We start from the raw sequence: 20,268 nt of genomic DNA on the forward strand, positions 1-20,268 counted from the left end.
TGAAAAATACAATAACTGAAATGAAGAATACACTATAAGGCCCGGCCGATGTGGCTCAGTAGCTGAGCATTGACCCGTGAACCAGGAGGTCAAGGTTTGATTCCCGGTAAGGGCACATGCCCGGGGTTGCAGGCACAATCCCTGACTGGAAATTGAAACATGACCTCCTGGTTCTTAGGTTGAAAGTACAACCACTGAGCCATGCTGGTTGGGCTATCAACAATTACTTTAAATGCAAATCAATTAAATCAAGAGACACATGGTAACTGAATGTGTAACCAAACAAGACTCTTAATATGCTATTTATAAGAGATTCAATTCAGATTGAAAGTAAAGAGATAGAAAAATATACTTCATTAAAATGGAAACAACAAAAAAACTGGGTAGCAATACTTATACCACACAAAATAGACTTTAAAACAAAGGCTATAACAAGAGACAATGGCCCTGGCCAGTTTGGCTCAGTGTATAGTGTCGGCCTGTGGGAGTGAAAAGTCCTGGGTTTGATTCCAGGCAAGGGCACATGCCTGGGTTGCGGGCTCAATCCCCAGTAGGGGGCGTGCAGGAGGTAGCCAATCAATGATTCTCTCTCATCACTGATGTTTCTATCTCTCTCTCCTTCTCTCTTCTTCTCTGAAATCAATAAAAACAGACTTTTAAAAAAACCCACCTTCATAGCTTACTAAAAAAAAAAAGACAATGAAGGACCCAGCAATTCCACTTCTGGATATTTATCTGAACAAACCCAAAACACTAAATAAGAAAGACATGCATCCACCATATGTTCATTGCAGTATTATTTATGATAGCCAAGATATGGAAGAAACCCAAGTGTCCATCAATAGATAAATGGATAAAGAGGTGATGCATATATACAACAAAATATGACTCAGCCATAAAAAAAAAATGCAATCTTGCCATCTACAAGAACATAGATGGACCTAGAGGGTATTTTTGCTGAGTGAAATAAGTCAGAGAAAAACAAATGCCATATGATTTCACTTATATGTGAAATCTAAAAAACAAATAAATAAGCAGACCAGAAATAGGCTCATAGATACAGAGAACATTTCGATAATGCTAGATGGGAGGGGGCTTGGGTAAAGGAATTAAGTTGTGAAAAAGGTAAAGGAATTAAGATGTACAAACTGGGCCCTAGCTGCTTTGGCTCAGTGGATAGAGCGTCGGCCTGTGGACCAAAGGGTCCCAGATTCGATTCCAGTCAAAGGCACATGTACCTCGTTTGTAGGCTCCTCCCCAGCCTGGGCCCTGGTCGTGGCGTGTGTAGGAGGCAACCAATCAATGTGTTTCTCTCATATCGATGTTTCTCTGTCGGCGAAGAAGGAATGACACGGAGACAGCATCCAGTTGATCAGCAGCCTAGCCAGGATCTCTAGCCAAGTTCTGGTCAGGATCTCCAGCAAAATTCTGGTTAGGATCTCCAGCCAGGTTCTATGTCCATGTTCTCTTGCTAGGTTCTCCAGCCAGGTTCTGTCCAGGTTCTCCAGCCAGGTTCAGTCACCAGGTTCTAGTCAGGTTCTCTTGCCATGTTCTATCCAGGTTCTGTCTCTAGGATCTTCAGCCAGGTTCTCTCGCTAGGTTCTGTCTCTAGGTTCTGTTGCCAGTTTCTGTCCAGGATCTTTTGCCATGTTCTGTCTCTAGGTTCTGTCTCTAGGTTCTGTGTGGGTTCTGTGTCTAGGTTCTGTCTCTAGGTTCTGTGGCCAGTTTCTGTCCAGGATCTTTTGCCATGTTCTCTCCAGCGAAGTTCTTCTGGCTCTAGGTTCTGTATAGGTTCTGTGTCTAGGTTCTGTGTCTAGGTTCTGTGACTAGGTTCTGTTGTCTTGTTACATCTGTATTTATACCAGTTGATTCCAATCCTATCAATCTCTATTCCAAAGGTTAGGGCGTTTCTCTTCTCCATTCCAGGGAGTAAAGATTATGTAGCTTAAGCATGACTGTTCGTAGTTAAAGTGATTAATTACCCGCCTGGCACTTAGTTAAGGGGTTTTATTCCCTCCCTAACTTCAGGGGGAAATCCCTACCTGGGGAAACAACCTTTCTCAGAGAGGTGACCTTGGTTAAAACACATAGTGCCAAGAAGGTGAGCAAACATATTAAGAACAGTATGCCATATATGCCAGGTCCCTTGAAACAGCAAGGATGGACCAGCTCCCGGGACTTCCACACTCAAAAGTAAATGTTAATGGAAAACTACAGGAGCAACCGCCAAGAAAAGGCAGGATGTTTGAGGGCTCACTCTTTGGGAATGAAGGTTTGAGTCACTTCACAGAGTAAAGAAACCCAACTAGCTGGGTTGGTGTCTTTAGTTCATTCAGGCTGCTATAACAGAATACCAAAGAATGGGTGGCTTATAAACAACAGAACTTTATTTCTCACAGATCTAGAGACTGGAAATTTCAAGATAAAGATTCAGATCTGTTGTCTGGTGAGGACCTGCTTCCTGGTTTATAAACAACTAGAGGCCTAGTGCACTACATTCGTGGACTGGGGGGGGGGGGGGGGGCGCGCGCGCGCGCGCAGCGGGGAGACCCTCAGCCTGGCCAGCACCCTCTCGCTCCCCTAAGCTGACATGTGGACATCCTCTGAGGGGTCCTTAGTGCTGCCATGGAGGAGAGGCGGGAGAGGCTTTCGCCAGCTGTGAGCCTGGCTTCTGGCTGAGCAGTCTGCCCCCTGGTGGTCAGTGCATGTCATAGTGATGGGTTGTTCCACCGGTTTCACCATTTGGTAGATTTGCATATTAGGCTTTTATTATATAAGATTGTCTGTCTGGTGTGTCTTCATAAGGCATAAGGAGGAAGTGAGGTTTCTGGGGTCTCTAATCCCATTCATGAGGGCTTTGCCTTCATGACCTAATCACCTCCCAAAGGCCTCACATCCAAATACCATCACAGTAGGGATTGGTTTTCAACATATGAATTTAGGCGGGGGGGGGGGGGGGGGGGGGCACACACAAATATCCAGTCTATAGCGGAATGGATGAGATAAAATTAGCTGTGAAATAAGAAATCCATACATATTAATTATAGCCTTGTGACCAATATATAAATGAGGACTATAGCAAGATTGCGTATTTTCTATTTGCTTGTTATACCATTGTATAGGAATTTAAATGTATATAGACGAATGCATATGGAAGATTAATTAGTCAGATGAGAAGACAGATGCTGGTTATAGATTTAGTGCTACTCAGCACCAAATTCACCCTTTTAGACTACTTTGTACAAATGGATCTGCGCCCTTTCAATATTTCTTTTCCTGTGCTAGCTAGCAGTAACTTTTTGTTAGGACACTGGAGAGAAACTACAAAAGGAAAGGGGTTCAGCTTCCTAGTCTGGTGTGATTACTTGGTAGCCTTCTGCAGAATGTGCAGCTCCTCCTGTCCCAGGCTCCTAGCTACTCTGGTGCCTGGCTCTTGCAGTGTACTGGCCAGAAGGTTTCTTATTTTTTCCCACCCCCACCCTCCCAATGGTTTTATAGCAAAGTACTTTAGGCTCCTAAGAAAACTCCTCAGTGAATGTAGTTGATGGGTTCTTGTAACTACAGTGGAACAATGTATGACAAAAAACCCCAACAATTTACCATTGGCTAATTGATATAAACAAAAGTTAAGTTCCTAGGGCACCTCAACAATTTTATAGTAAAATGACATTGAACAAAACAACATTATTCAAGGACCTGCAACATAACTTATCCAGCACTAGATTCAGTGCACTCATTTTCCCCAGTGTCTGCAGTGCACAGTGCCAGCAGCTTCACCCGCTATTCCCACACCCAGCTGATTTTGTAGCAGAGTGTCTCTGGTGAGACACCTTCCCTGGACAACTTTTTTGGGCTCCTTGGAAAGCAGATCTCCAGCAAGTTCAAGAGGACAGATTTTCGGCAGCATACAGCACAATGACTTCTCTACCATGGCTATGCCCTCTTCAACAGGGTTTGGATCTCAGCCCTGAAAGGGGGATGAACTCTTCCTTTCTTAGAAACTCCCATATCTCAGTCTTGGGGTTAATGACTGCTCCTTGTAAGTCCCCCCCCCCTTTATTTGTTTTACTGTAACTGTTTATGTTTTTTAGAATTCTCCTTACTTCTTACTAGACAATCCCTCATTACTGTAACCTCTTGTTAGAAAGAATCATTCTTTACATTAAATATTCTCACCTAGTGCTTGCTTCGGCAGCACATATACTAAAATTGGAACAATACAGAGAAGATTAGCGTGGCCCCTGCGCAAGGATGACACGCAAATTCATGAAGCGTTCCATATTTTTTCTGCACTTATAGAAAATCTAGACTTTTGCCTGAGTTGTTTAATAATAAAATATTACATTTTTTTCCCAAGGGGGGGAAAAAGAATTCTCACCTATCACTATGTAGTTTCTTTCTCCTGATTGGACTGGGGCTGATACTAAAAGAAACCAACAATTCTAGAACTGGCACAAGGAGGTAACAAGATAAATATGTTCATCTTTTTTTTAAAATTCTCACCCAACGATATTTTTCCATTGATTTTAGAGAGAGTGGAAGAGAGAGGGAAAGACAGCGAGAAATATCAATGTGAGAGAAACACATGGATTGGTTGCTTCCTGTACAAGCCCCAACCAGATACATGCCCTTGACCAGAATCGAACAAGGGACCCTTTGGCCGCAGACCAACACTCTATCCACTGAGGCAAACCGGCTAGGGCTGTCCATCTTTTTATATTAGGAAGCAAAAAAGTGCTCAGGTAGCCAAAGTTATGACATTTTAAGCATCAAAAGAATGATTTTAGTGGAAACCCTGAATTAATGAAAACCCATGAGTCCATAATACTCCATAAAAAGATAGCCAGAAAAAATAAAACAGTAACATTTGAGGCAGCTTTAAAACAAATCCTTATTTTAAAAACAAGAAATTAAAAAAGAATTAAGACATCTTGACTTTCTAATAGAAACTCAGGAGACTGCCAACTAATATGTAGTAGAATGAATTATCCTATATAATAATAGACAAACATGGTAACTGACCATACCTTCGCTACACCTCCCAATGGCTAATCAGCAAGATATGCAAATTAACTGCCAACAAAGATGGCGGCACGAAGTGGCGGAGCGAAGACTGAAGGCGGCTCCAGTCGGAGCAAAGGCCTGGGTCCCGGGTGCCAGAGGAAAACCGGTGCCGGCAGCCAGGGGAAGGGAAGGCCTACTGCACAAATCTTTTCGTGCAACAGGCCTCTAGTACAATTAATAAAATACTATTTGGCAAGCCACAATGAAAGTGGCAACAATTATAAACTAGAGTTTGAAACATTAGGCAAAAAGTTGACATGGAATAGACACTTGTAAAATGATAACTACCATCACACAAATTGCATTGTATTACGAGGGGAAGACAAAGTTTATAACAGAGAAATCAGACTGTCATCATCTTAATCCAGTCAATCCTAGCATCAGAAATGAAAGGCCAACCAAAAAGTATTTATATTCTGATAAGATGTACATGAAGTAGCTGTGATGTATTCTAGCCAAAAATATTTAACCTTTAAATTAACCATCAAGCCTTTCGTCTTTCTCAACCGGGGTTCTGGGAAAGAATTAAGTCCTGCAGAAAATGATTTTTTGTAACTATTTCCTCAATTATCCCAAGGATGGTATATAATAGCTGGTACTATTATTAATGCATTGGAAAAAATTCATTACATACAATGGATGCATTAATATCATTAAGGCTTAATTATCTTGAAGAATCCCTATGAAGTCTGGCTTTGGATATAACTTCCAAATAGAGGACTTACAGAGAACAGAAAAACAAACTAAATGAAACAAAGACAAAACAATCAGAAAATTCAGAAGGTAAGGTATTTTATAAAACAACTGGTCCAATCTCTTCAACAAATCTGTGTCATTTTGAAAAAGGGGAAGAGAGACTATGATTAAGAATCATAATAACCACCTGGCCATTGTGGCTCAATGGTTGAGTGTCCACCCATGAACCAGGAGGTCATGGCTCAATTCCTGGTCAGGGCACATGCCCATGTTGCAGGCTTGATCCCCACTGCAGGAGGCAGCCAGTCAATGATTCTGTCTCATCAGTGATGTTTCTATCTCTCTTTTTCTCTGAAATCAATAAAAAATATATTTTTAAAAAGAATCATAATAGCCCTAGCCAGTTTGGCTCTGCTCAAGTGCATAGAATGGCGCCAAAGGGTCCCTGGTTTGATTCCAGTCAAGGGCATGTACCGTGGTTGCAGACTCCTCCCGGCCCAGGCCCTGGTCAGGCCATGTGCAGGAGGCAACCAATCAATGTGTTTCTCTCACATATTTCTCTTTCCCTCTCTCTTCTACTCTCTCTAAAAATCAATTTTTTAACATATGCATTTGGAAAGCCTACTTTATTATATAATGGACTTTCAGCTTTAATGGAGGATAGACGGACACCCCCTTGCCCGAATTAGTCTTTTATATCGAGGTTTTACTATAATGAAACTGAAGAACAAAATAACTACCATGGCTTTTTGCTCCTACACAGCAACTTCATATTGCAAACCTACTCACCAATAGAGATACCACTGTACTAGAGTAGAAGGCCAAATCTTCTATTATTTCTGTGCGTCGGTTAGCTCCAATTCGTAAGGAACGACTATGTACTTCTTCAGGTAACACTGTAAGGATCTCCAGCAGAAAAGGCAGAGAAGTCACATCATTGCTATATCTAGAAAAGAAAAGAGAGACATAAGATACTTAGAGTCAGAAAGAACACAATCACATAAGGTAACAAGAACCATCAGAATAACCTATGACAACAACTTTTGAAGGGTATCTGAAAACCAAAATTTCAACTTGCATAATCTTTGACCCAACAATTTCACTTCCAGATATATTTCTCAGAAAAATCTCATAGGTACATACAAAGATGTGCCCTGCAGTACTTCTTTGTAACAGTAAAAACATTGGGAAAACATAAAGGTCCCTCATAACTAAACAAGATAAAAAAGGTTCCAAGTTATACAATAGAACATACATAGCCGTTATAATGAGATACCTATCTATGTCATAACAGGAAAAGATATCCAAAGATATACATGATAAAAGTATATGAAACATATTACATGAGTGAACAAATAGATATACATGCATATGTATAATATAATATGTGTACTCTTATTTATTATAAAATGCTTAAAAGGAAAATCTAGAGGGCTATATAACCAATCATTAATATGAAATATAGGAATAAGGAGAAAAAAGGTGTTTGCTTTTTACTTTGAAATAAAATAAACTATCCATATAAAGTCTTTAATGACACACTATGCTTGGAGGTAAAAAGGACATTCACTAAGTTCAAAAATAATTTCCTGACCAAATGCCAAAATGCAAACAAATATCAAGATTATCTTGCCAAGACCATGAGGAAATGCTTTATTCAAAGTAGCAGGCTCCATGTATCTAAAAATAATATTGTCCCTGTAATAGACATGAAACACACCCCAATTAGTAAGAACGTATACTCACAACAATTTACAATTTTCAATTTATTATCATCTTAAACATCCTAAAATATTTTTATAGAATTGCTAATTTATCAATGAGAGTGATCCATGAGGCAATGAAAAGACTTTGCTGCAGTTGATTCAAGTGATGTGTGTGCATGTAAATTATGAGGGTCTTTTATGTTCCACATGACATATTTTTATAGTATTTAAATTTTAAATGATTTTCTTTTAACCTAACAACAGTTAATAATAAATAATTCTATGTTAAGAGTTTGGGGAAATAGTGCAAATGTCTAGCTATTGCTAACAAATTTCTCTGTGTAAGTTAATAGTAATCCCAAATGCTAGCATACAGTCAATACAAGTTACTTACTTTTCCACCAATGTTTGTACACACCCCTTCCATGAAGGCATCTGTAGGGCAAGGTCTGCTATTGCTAAAGCCAGCTGAATAAGAAGAGAAATTAAATAAATGAATAGAACAGATGAACAGAAATAGGGTTACCATCAGTATTAATTGACAAGAAACAAAAAATTTCTTCCAAACAATAACAAGACTGACACCCACAACTATCTATATCATACACACTCTCCCAGGTTAGCTACAAATTACTGGGATTTAAAGGTAACCTTTAAAAATGAAAAAAAAAGAAGAAGAAAAAAAGAACAGACAATAGATTTTCCTTAGGATATAACAATACTTACTTTTATTTGGCAATACCATAGAACTTCATGGACAGAGAAATTTTACTTTGTCAAAAAGCCAAAGCTACTGACAAAGTCAGCCCATTGACTCACTCCTCAAGTAATGAATTGCCATTTCCCATCTTGAAGACTCATGCAAAAGCCTCCTTCCTCTTCAAGGGCACTTCTATGCCAGGCAAAGAACACATATGTATGTATTCACTGAAGCTTCAGTTTTCCTTCCTAAAGTTATTTCCCTGTCTAAGGGGGAAAGGCCAAATGCTCTACTTCACCATTTCATTCATGACACTTTTATTAGCCAATCAGTCCAGAAAAGATTTTTTTAAAGGCAACTACATAGACCGCTGGCCCAGAATAGCAGTGTTTTCATCATCTGCAATTTTAAGAAGGGGTTGGGGGGGGGGGGGGGGGGAGACATGTGGCTGTCTATGAAACCTATACTCAACTCCCCCAGTCCCAGTATTTGCTAGTTTAAAATGAACTCTAAGATTAATACAAAATATTTAAATTTTCACTTTCTATCCACTTATAAGAATATAGCAATTAGTGTGTAATAAAGTTGTTAACATTACTTCACATGGTCTGGCAATGTTAATAAAATTTAGTTTGATATCCAAATGGTCTTAACAAATTTCCCTAATGAGAAGCATAGGCGTTACCTGTGTTACAATGACAGGTGACAAGTCTTTCAAGTTCTGGATATGGGTTAGTAATGAGTCCCGCAAAGAGGCATGAGAGTCTGTGGGGAGCTCATAAAATGAGGTCTGAATCTTCATTTTCATGGTCTGTGCAGCAAAATAGCATGATTCTACATCCTGTCGAATCTGTAGCAACTGGTCTGAAATCTCCCATGCATGAACCTGAAAGCAGATCAAACAAAATGTCTTAAGGACTGCTTTTCTAAATAAATTTAATATTACACAACCTATATACCAAAGTATAATGAAAGAAAAATCTGACAAACTAAATTATCCAGTAATCAGCCAATACTTAAAATTTATAAGCTCTATTAAACAAAAATATTACCTAAACTCTTCTGACTAATTCTAGGAAAGCATAAGAGTTATCAACTGAATCAAAAAATCTAAACCTGCTGTTAGAATCATTAATTGTGTAGGGAGGAGATTATGAAGAAAAACGTCCCAGAAGTTTCTACTCAAGCAAAAATGTCACTGCATAACTTTCCAACCCTAATGTATAGGTTGGCTGTTTCTTCTTTTTTCCACTTAAAATAAATAAGCTTTGTTCACTCTGAGAATTGAGTCTGGAACCTAATTTAGTATATTAATAAACAGGAAACATTTCGATCTTTTGTTCCTGAATAAAACCTCAGAAAAACTCTCAAGATATCCCAAGTCAATATCTCACATAATTAAGTTATTTTTATATATTTGGCAAAATACTATTCATGCTATTAAAATCATTTTCAAAGGAGAAAATAAGTGTTTGTATAGAAATAATAAAGAGAACAAAAGCATAGAATTTGGTCCCTAACAATTAGTCATAGTTATAAAATGGATTCCTATTTTGAAAGATAACTTTTGAGAATTAAATCGAACAGCACACAATAGGCAACTAATTAACAACTGACAGTAAAGCAATTCTACACCAAACTGCCTCTTCATGGGAAAAGGCTAAAATGGACTGGCAATGATGGACTGAAAAAAATTTTCAGTCTTAATTCGGAAATAGAGTTGATGTGAAGAGAAATCACACAGATTTACCTAGTCAATTTTTTATGAAGATAGAGCATTTCACAACTAATATATAGTGATTTTTTAAAATTATTTCAGAGAGGAAGGGAGAGAGAGAGAAAGAGAGAGAGAGAGAAACATCAATGATGAGAGAGAATCATTGATCGGCCATCTCCTGCATGCCCCCTACTGGGGATCGAGACAGAAACCCTGGCATGTGCCCTGACCGGGTTTCAAATTGTGACCCCCTGGTTCATGGGTTGACGCTCAACCACGGTGCCACACTGGCTGGGCCATAGCTATTCTTCAAGATCTTTCCAAAGATAAACAGGAAATCAAGGGAGAAAAAGGTAGAATAAATACCTATACAAGTTTCCAAAGTAAACTAAAAATAGAGACCCTGAAATTCACCACAGGTTTATTGAAATAAAACTTCACTTTAAATCAGTAAGTTGGTGGGATATAAGCATGAAACATTAACTTCTTTCTAGATCATATTATTTTACTTTTTTTTGGAACTTGTACCCCGGCATGTTGCAAAAAATCTCCCAGCCACATAATTTTTAGTGATTCATTATCCAACCAGTAACTCAACTACATCTGTTACTTAATATGCCATTAAAATGTATTTTGCTCAAAATGACACTTAAAAAAAAAAGATTATATGAAGAATTGCTCCATAAATGCCCTCATAAAAACAGAGTATTTATGCAGTAAAACTAAAGAACTATGGACATTTATAACAAAACTAGGTGCTACCTAGTTATCTCCAAGAACCCCAAATTTTAAGTGGTTGGGGACAAACCAGTGACATCAACAAGGCTTGTAGAGTTTCAGTTTCAGTAGAAGCAGAAGTAGAAGGAAACAACAGGTAGCTAATGGATCTAAGAGCAGATGAACAACAAAAGAGCCAACAGGTATTCACTAGAAAGCACAGGGAGCCAACCTGAGGACTATATTTGAAAATGGAAGAGGTTTTGGTGGGTAGAAAAGGCGAATGAAAGAGGTCTCCGTAAGGGCTAAAGAGATGGAAATCTCTATGAACTCTTGAAACTGAAGAGCTAGGACAGGGCTTTAAACTGAGAAGTAGTATGAACAAAATCAAAATCATACAGGACAAGTACAATTGAGACAAAGGGAACAAAGGAGAAGGTTAACAAAGCTAGGAAATCTTAGAAATAAACCATGTTTGTAAATACTACCTGAAAACAACAGAAAAGGAAGCTCTTTAAATTTGAAAATACTCTCCTTAACCATGCCTTCTAAAAGTTCAAAAAAACCTAATTTCACGCAAAAATAAGCAAATGGCCCGGCCAGTGTGGCTCCGTGGTTGAGGATCAACCCATGAACCAGGAGGTCACAGTGTGATTCCCAGTAAGAGCACATGCTCAGGTTGTGGGCTCGATCCCCAGTCAGCAGCATGCAGGGGGCAGCCAATCAATGATTCTCTCTCTCCCCCTCCCTTCCTCTCTCTAAAGTCAATAAAAATATATTTTAAAAAATAAACAAATGAAGTCAAATGCCATATATACGGAAGTGGTTGAGAAGAAAATAATGAACAGAATAATATTCCTACAAAAAAAGTAGGCCAGAAAAACATTTTTTAAATTAGCCTGAAGTCCAAAGGACATAACAGTCAACCTGAAAGAGCTTCCAATGGCCACAGTTAGAAAATCTGGGGTAATAAAATTAATTATGATAGTATTAGATTATAACTAAAAAATAAAACAAATATCCTTGAGTCATACAGGTAGGTGTGAATAACAACTGAATAACTGTTGAGGCGTTATTTATAGGCTGTAAGACACTTTATATCCTATGCTAGGTAATGAATGTAGAAGGAATGAGAAAAATAGAAAAACTACAGATAATAACTGCTACTGGCAAGATTCATGTATAAATGATAAAATTAGTGGGTGAAACTTTAAAGAGAAACATGATATATCAAAGTATCTCCCCAAAATATTTGTTACTGTGGTGGTTTTACGCTATGTCCACAAATTCTTTGACACTTACCATGTAAGAACTCAGACTACTCTGCTGGAGAGACAATGTACAAGACCAGGAAGTCTCTGGAAAGTCATGGAAAGCAAGAGGAGCCCAGCTAAGTCCAGCCTTCCAGCCATTCCTACCAGAGTGTCAAGCATGTAAACAAAGCCATCTGAGAACCTCCAGACCAGCCCATCCACCAAATGGATGCCTCATGGAGCAGAATTATCTTCCACGGAGCCCTGCTTGAATTCGTGACCTACAAAGTTATGAGACACAATGAAATTGTTTTTGTTTTAAGTCACTATGTTTTGAGGTAATTTGTTTCACAGTAGTAGCTCATGAGAACAGACAATCAGATAGTATGTGCATCCTGATGAAAAAAACAGGATCAAATGACAATTATTTCAAATCATTCTGTGTCTCATCAAGCCTTTGGATCCAGCTGGCAATTTTCAGGAAATACAGAAGAGAGTACAACTGCATCATACTGCAATCATCAAAATCTAGACCAGAGGGAAACTCAGCAAGTCAAATGACCCAGATTCCTCAACAGATAAATAATCCACACACAGAGAAAGAACCCATAGATTAAAAGACACTCAGAAGATATTTTAAAAACAAATAGCAAGATCAAAGTAATGTGGAAGAATACCCACTTGGGTGATAAAACCATAAAGATAAACAAAGAAGGGATTACTATGAAAGGACCGTGGTTACTTTTAGGGAGAGGAAGCAGTTATTTCAAACAGGCCACAAGGAAGACTTCTAGAGTGGCCAGTGAAGTTCTATTTCTTAACTTGGTAGTGTCTATATGAACACTGTATACAGTAATTCATTAAGTTATATATTTTTTTCTATATCTGTTTAAAAACAGAATAGACAAAACAAAACAAAAATAATATTGCCTATTAAACTGAACTAGTCTGAAGTCTTCTCCCAAGTGAAACCTTTCAACCCACTAGAGAACAGGACCCTGTGAAAAAGTTCATTGATTGTGCAGCGCTATGTTGTGCTTTAATCTGAATGGCAGAAACTAGCAAAAAATACCAACTGATCATGCTGGGTTATATGTATTTCTGACCAAACATTTCTATCTCCTTAAAAGGAGAGGTCTCAAAAATGAAGGACAGAACCAAAAGTCAAAACAAAACAAAAATACTATTTCCTTCTGGGGGTAGGGATGCAAAGATTTATTTTTCAAGCACCTTTAATGTCTGAATATTTTTTAACATATCCTTTGGAATTGCCTTTAAAAATAAAGATGGATTTGTATTCCTAATATGGAAAGATCTCCAAATATACAATTGAAAAACAGATACAGGTACAGATTTGTAAGATCCTTTTTGTAAAAATGTAATTTACACTTTTTTTAAGAAAGTGCAATGAAGCTTTTTTAAAATTGATTTTGAGAGAGAGATATATCGATTTGTTGTTCCACTTATTTATGCAATATTGATTGATTCTTGTATGTGCCCTTAAAGGGGATCAAACCAACAACTTTGATTTATCTGGACAACACTCTAAACAACTGAGGTACCCAGCCAGGGAATAGAAAGTGTAGTGAAGCTTTGTAACACACAGGAGTTAGTTTTATGCTCTATATGCTTCCTAAGCAACCTGACGCCATCATTCTCATAGCATTTATCAGGTGCTTCAACTTTGGTTATAACATACTGGATGGCATTACACCAATTTTCCATCCTAAAACAAGTACAAAAGATGAATAAAAAAGAGCTTCTTTGAGGACATCAAAGCTATCAAGATAGCTAGAACATGAAGCTGCAAATTCCAGAGATGAAATAGAAAAGCACAGAGTTCAGCCCAATATTTAGCTCCACTTTTTCATAGGAAAAAGCATTTGCCTATTTCAAAGTGGAAGACAAGAGGCTAAAGAGCCTTGGGTAGTCTCATAAGACTGGGGAGATGAAAACAAATTTAGGGCACACCAAGGAAGAGGAGTCCTGGTAAATACTCCAGACTTTCAGTTGGGACTCAAGTGAAGAAAATAGAAACTACACCTCAAAAAAAACGGAAACATCTCCAAGGCAGACCAGATGACAGGCCACAATGTAAGTCCTAATAAATATAAAAGAATTAAAATCATAGAAAGTATCTTTTCAAATCACAATGAAAATAATAAGGAAAACTGCAAAATTCACAAATATGTAAAAATTAAAACATTTTAAAGCAACCACTGGGTTAAAAAAGAAATTTGAAAAAATCTTAAGACAAATGAAAATGGAAACAAAACTTATGAGATGCAGCAAAAACAGGTCTAAGAGGGAAATGTATAGCTATTTACTCTTACGTTAAAAACAAAACACATCTCAAACCAATACCTAACTTTATACCTTAAAGATCTAGAAAAAGAATACACTAAACCCGAAGCTAGCTTTTGGAAGGAAATAAAGATTAAAGCAGATATACAAAATCCAAGATTTGATTCTTAAAAAAACCAACAAAATTGACAAACCTTAGCTAAATTAACTAAAAGAGACAGGAATTAAATGACAATGAGGACATTATTACCAATTCTAAGGAAATAAAAAGGATTATAAGAAACTAGAGGCCTGGTGCCTAAGCTGTCAGCCGGACATCCTCAGCATTGCTGTGGAGGCGGGAGAGGCTCCCGCCACTGCCGCTGTGTGCACCAGTTGTGAGCCCGGCTTCTGGCTCAGCAGCGCTCCCCTTGTGGGAGTGCACTGACCACCAGGAGGGAGCTCCTGCGTGGAGCATCTGCCCCCTGGTGGTCAGTGTGCCTCATAGAGACCAGTCATTCCACTGTTCGGTTGATTTGCATATTAGGCTTTTATTATATAGGACTAGAGGCCTGTTGCACAAAAAGATTCGTGCAATAGGCCTTACCTTCCCCTGGCTGCCTGCACTGGTTTTCCTTCGGCACCGGGGACCCAGGCCTTCGCTCTGGCCAGAGCCGCCTTCAAAGCCTTCCCTGCTCCCGCCGGAGCCGCCTTCAGTCTTCGCTCCGCCGCTTCCCACCTACATATGCAAATTAACCGCCACCTTTGTTGGCAGTTAATTTGCATATCTCGCTGATCAGCCCATGGGAAGTGTAGCAAAGGTACGGTCAATTACCCTATTTGTCTATTATTAGATAGGACTAGAGGCCCGGTGCACAAAAATTTGTGCACTCGGGGGGAGGGGGTGCCTCAGTTCGGCCTATGCCCTCTTGCAGTCTGGGACCCCTCAGAGGATGTCCACCTGCTGGCTTAGGCCCGCTCCCTGGGGGATCAGTCCCAAGCTGGCAGTCAGACATCCTTCTGGCAGCCCGGCAGCCCTCGGGGGATGTCCACTTACCCCCCGAGCAGGCCTAAGTTGCAGTCGGACATCCTTAGTGCTGCTGAGGAGGCAGGAGAGGCTCCCGCCACCACCGCTGTGCTGGCAGCCATCAGCCTGGCTTGTGGCTGAGCAGAGCTCCCCCTGTGGGAGTGCACTGACCACCAAGGGACAGCTCCTGCATTGAGCATCTGCCCCCTGGTGGTCAGTGTGTGTCATAGTGACCAGTCATTCCCAGTTGTTCTGCTGTTAGGGTCAATTTGCATATTACCCTTTTATTATATGGGATAGAGGTCTGGTGCATGGGTGGGGCTGGCTGGTTTGCCCTGAAGGGTGTCCCAGATCAGGGTGGGGGTCCCGCTGGGGGGCCTGGCCAGCCTGCGTGAGGGGCTGATGGGTGTTTGCAGGCTGGTCACACCCCCTCAGGGTGGGGGTCCCCACTGGGGTGCCTGGCCAGCCTGGGTGAGGGGCTGATGGCTGTTTGCAGCTGGTCACACCCCCTTCAGGGTGGGGGTCCCCACTGGGGTGCCTGGCCAGTCTGGGTGAGGGGCTGAGGGCTGTTTGCAGGCTGGCCAAGACCCCTGTCGACGGAAGCTCCCAGCCTCTCCTTTTTTTATTATTATTTTTTTTTTATTCTGGGATTTATTTACCTTCTATAATTGAAACTTTGTACCTTGAGAGGAGCTCAGAGCCAGCGAGGGAGGGCGGAAGGGAAGCTTGGCTTCCTCCATCGCCAGGGGCAACCCATGCCTCCTTCTTGCTCCAGCTCCGTGGCCACGGCTGGCTGAAAGCAGGTATTTGGGGTTTATTTATCTTCTATAATTAAAACTTTGTTGCTTTGAGTGGAGCTCAGAGCCACCGCGGCCGGCGGAAAGCTTGGCTTCCTCCATCATTGGGGCAACCAAGCCCTCCTGCTTGCTTTAGCTCTGTGGCTGCCGGCTGCCATCTTGGTTGGGTTAATTTGCATATAGTCACTCTGACTGGCTGGTGGGCATGGCTTAAGGTGTGGCAAAGGTACAGTCAATTTGCATGTTTGTCTTTTATTAGTGTAGATACCATGGAGGAGAACCAAGATGCGGCCTCCCACAACCACATCAAAATTACAACTAAAATACAGAACCATCATTCAGAACATACTGAAATACGGCTCAATGGAAGTCCTAGAAAAGTGAAGTCCTTATAATTTCGGGCTGTAAAAACGAGTGGGGATTGTGGCTGAGTGACTCGGAGGCTGCTGGAGACCCAGAGAACTCCTCTTAAAGGGTCTGCGCGTGAACTTACTTGGACTCACTACCTCTGAACTCCAGCCCTTGGGCAGCGGCTTGGGGAGGTTCATGGGACATATGGGGAGGAATTAGATTGCCTGACATCGGAGCAAGAACTTGGGAGCAGCTTTCTCCCAGACAGGGGTGCTCACAGGGGTCATTGCTCCTATGCTGAGACCTCCCCCATTGCAGAGCTGACTGGAAGCCATATCTGGGTTTCCATCAGTCTGGCCCACACAGTTCGCTCCATTCTGGTGATTTCCTGAGGCCCCACCTCATCCAATTTGCAGCTCCACCCAAGCTTTCTGCAATGGCTTTCTCATATGGATGGCCTATCCTGGCTCAGGCTTCAGACTTTCCTAAAATCTCTTAAGAAAGCAGTAGCTGGCATCACCATGCTCCATAATTATCAATAAGAAGCCCAAGACCTGGCACTAAGATCAGTCTGCCTGGCTTCACAGTTTGGTCTCGCCTGGGCACTTCAAAGCCTAACACAAGTAGCAGTCATCTGCAGATCACTCTGTAGCTCCTGCCCACTGGCCCCAGGCAGTGGCTGAGTTTGCACCTCCCAGCAGGCCCCAGAGCCAGTGCACCCAGTAGACAACTTCAGACCATACCAGATTACAATTGTACACATTCATAGCAACACACTCAAGGGACAGACTCAGTGAGCACTAAAGCCCCACTGAAGCAAGTCCTGCTACAGAGGTGTGTCTTCTGCACAACAGCTTTTCCACTGTAGTAACAGCTGGTCTTCACAGCCAATTGGCCTAGAGGTCAATTCTTCCCAGTGATGCCAACGTCAATTAAGGCTCAACTACAATAAGACTATGCACACAGCAAACACGGGGGTGAACCTAGAGTGCCCAGCTTGGGTAACTGGGAGCCTGAGCCATTGGGCCCTACAGGACACCTACTACACAGGCCATTCTACCAATTCCAAGAGACATAGCAGCTCTACCTAATACATAGAAACAAACACAGGACACCAAGAAGCATGTCACAAATGAAAGAACACAAGAAATCTCCAGGAAGAGAACTAAAGAAATGGAAGCAAGCAAAGTACTAGACACAAAGTTCAAAACAATGGTTATAAGATTTGCTCATGGATCTTAATGAGAGCTTAAGGGACTTAGTGAGAATTTCAAGAACCTGAGTAAGAACATCAAAGACATGAAAAAGGACAGTAAGATATTAAGCACATTCCCCCTAGCTGGTTTGTCTCAGTGGATAGAGCATCAACCTGTGGACTGAAGGGTCCCGGGTTCGATTCTGGTCAGCGGCACATGCACAGGTTGCCGGCTTGATCCAGGCGATCAATGAGCCTCTCATCATTGATGTTTCAATCTCTCCCTTTCCCTTCCTCTCTGAAATCAATTAAAAAAAATTTTTAAAAAGAAATTAAGCACACTCTAATTGAAATAAAGAAAAATTTATAGGAATTCAACAGTAGAGGATTCTGAGAATCAAATCAATAATTTGGAATATAAGGAAGCAAAAAACACCTAATCAAAAGAGCAAAAAGAAGAAAAATCCAAAAATATTAAGACAATATAAGGAACCTCTGGGACAACTTCAAGCATAGCAACATTTGCATTATGGGATGCCAGAAGGAGAAGAGAGAGTGTAAGATGTTGAAAATTTATTTGGAGAAAAAATAACAGAAACTTCCCTAACCTGGTGAAAGAAATAGACTTACAAGCCCAGGAAACCCAGAGAGTCCCAAACAAGAGGAACCCAAAGAGGCCCACACCAAGATACATCATAATTAAAATGCCAAGGGTTAAAGACAAAGAGATAATCTTAAAAGCAGCAAGAGAAAAGCAATTAGTTACCTACAAGGGAGCACCCATACAACTGTCAGCTGATTTCTCAACAGAAACTTTGTAGGCCAGAAGTGAGTGGCAAGAAATATTCAAAGTGAAGAACAACAAGGGCCTACAACCAAGATTACTCTATCCAGCAAAGCCATCATTTAGAATTGAAGGTCAGATAGAGCTTCACAGACAAGAAAAAGCTAAAGGAGTTCATCACCACCAAATCAGTATTACATGAAATGTTGAAGAATATTCTTGAAGAAAAAGGAGGAGGAGGAGGAAGAGGAGGAGGAGGAGGAGGAGGAGGAGGAGGAGGAGGAGGAGGAGGAGGAGGAGATGGAGGACAAGAACAAGAACAAGGAGGAGGAGGAGGAGGAGGAGGAGGAGGAGGAGGAGGAGAAGGGAAAGAAGAGATAAAAAATATGAACAATAAAATGGCAATAAATATATATCTACAAACTGAATCTAAAAATCACAATAAACAAACAAGGAATCTAATGAATAAAATAAACTGATGAATAAAATAGAACCAGAGGCAATGGAAACGTTGCACAGACTGACGAATGGGTGGGAAGAGATGAACCAAAGATCTTGTATGCATATATGCATTACCTATGGACACAGACAATAGGTTGGTGAAGGCCTGGGTTGGGGTGGAAACCAGGTGTGTGTGTGGGGGCGGGGGGATAGGGGGCAGCAAAGGGGGACCTATCTGTAATGCCCTATATGCATTTTTTAAAATAAACATTGAAAAAAATTCTATGAACAGCTATAGACCAACAAATTAGATAATGTAGATGAAAAATATTGTTGTCAATACTACCTAAAATGATTCACAGATTCAATCCCTATGAAAATCCCAATGACTTTCTTTTGCAGGAACAGAAAAATCCATTAGAAAATCCATATGGATTCTCAAGGAACCCCAAATAGCCAAAACAACCTTTAAAAAGAACAAATTTGGGGATCTCGCATTCCGATTTCAAAATGTACTATAAAACACAGTAATAAAAACAGTATGGTACTGGCCTACAGACAGATATATAGACCACTGAGACAAAATCGAGAGCCTAGAAATAAACCCTCACAAATATGGTCAAATGATCTTCAACAAGGGTGCCAAAGCTAGAAAATGGGGAGATTGTCTCTTCAATAAATAGCGAGTCTCTTCAACAAAAACTGCATAGCCATATGCAAAAGAAGTCGAACCCATATATAAAAATTAACTCAAAATGGATTAAAGACTTAAATATAAGACCTGAAACTATAACTCCCAAAAGAAAACATAAGGGGGTGGAAACTTCATGACATTGGATTTGATAATGATTTCATAGATACCAAAAGCACAGGGAACAAAAGCAACATTAGACAAATGGGAATACATCAAACTTTAAAACTTCTACGCAGCAAAGGAAACAGTCGGAAACAGTCAACAGAGTGAAAAGCAAATCATAGAATGGAAGAAAATATTTGTAAATCATCTATCTATATATTCCATCCGGAATATATAATGAACTCCTACAATTCAACAACAAAAATCCAAATCACCCAGTTTTAAAATGGGCAAAGGACTTGAAAAGACATTTTTCTAAAGATGATATAAAAATGGCCAACTAAAAATGTTCAACATCACTAGTCATCAGGAAAATGTAAATCAAAACTAAATTAGATATCACTTCACATCTGTTATGATAGCCCCTACACACACACACACACACCCCAGAAAATACGTATTGGTGAAGATGAAGAGACACTGGAACTCTTCTGCACTGTTGATGGGAATGTAAAATGGTACAGCCACTATGAAAAACAGTATGGAGAACCCGGCTGGCATGACTCAGCGGTTGATCGTCAACCTATGAACCAGGAGGTCATGGTTTAATTCATATGCCCAGGTTGCGGGCCCGATTCCCAGTGTGGGGCATGCAGGAGGCAGCCAATTAATGATTCTCTCTTATCATTGATATTTCTATCTCTCCCTCTCCCTTCTTCTCTAAAATAAATTCTTTAAAAA

The 20,268-nt window shown here is 40.3% G+C and overlaps 1 protein-coding gene across 1 annotated transcript in view; it reads right to left on the bottom strand.

Annotated features, from left to right (window-relative positions):
- The window catches only part of TNPO3 (transportin 3), a 103,004-nt gene that overhangs the window by 57,887 nt on the left and 24,849 nt on the right, over positions 1-20,268 (bottom strand). Inside the window, exons 2-4 of the mRNA XM_081102423.1 lie at positions 8,852-9,052; positions 7,861-7,934; positions 6,550-6,706 (exon numbers count right to left, since the gene is read on the bottom strand). Coding sequence (XP_080958549.1) covers positions 6,550-6,706; positions 7,861-7,934; positions 8,852-9,052 — 432 coding nt within the window. The remainder of the gene's footprint in view (positions 1-6,549; positions 6,707-7,860; positions 7,935-8,851; positions 9,053-20,268) is intronic.

The sequence above is a fragment of the Myotis nattereri genome (genome assembly GCF_964212035.1).
Source record: "Myotis nattereri genome assembly, chromosome: 11".
In the NCBI taxonomy this organism is placed as follows: Eukaryota; Metazoa; Chordata; class Mammalia; order Chiroptera; family Vespertilionidae; genus Myotis; species Myotis nattereri.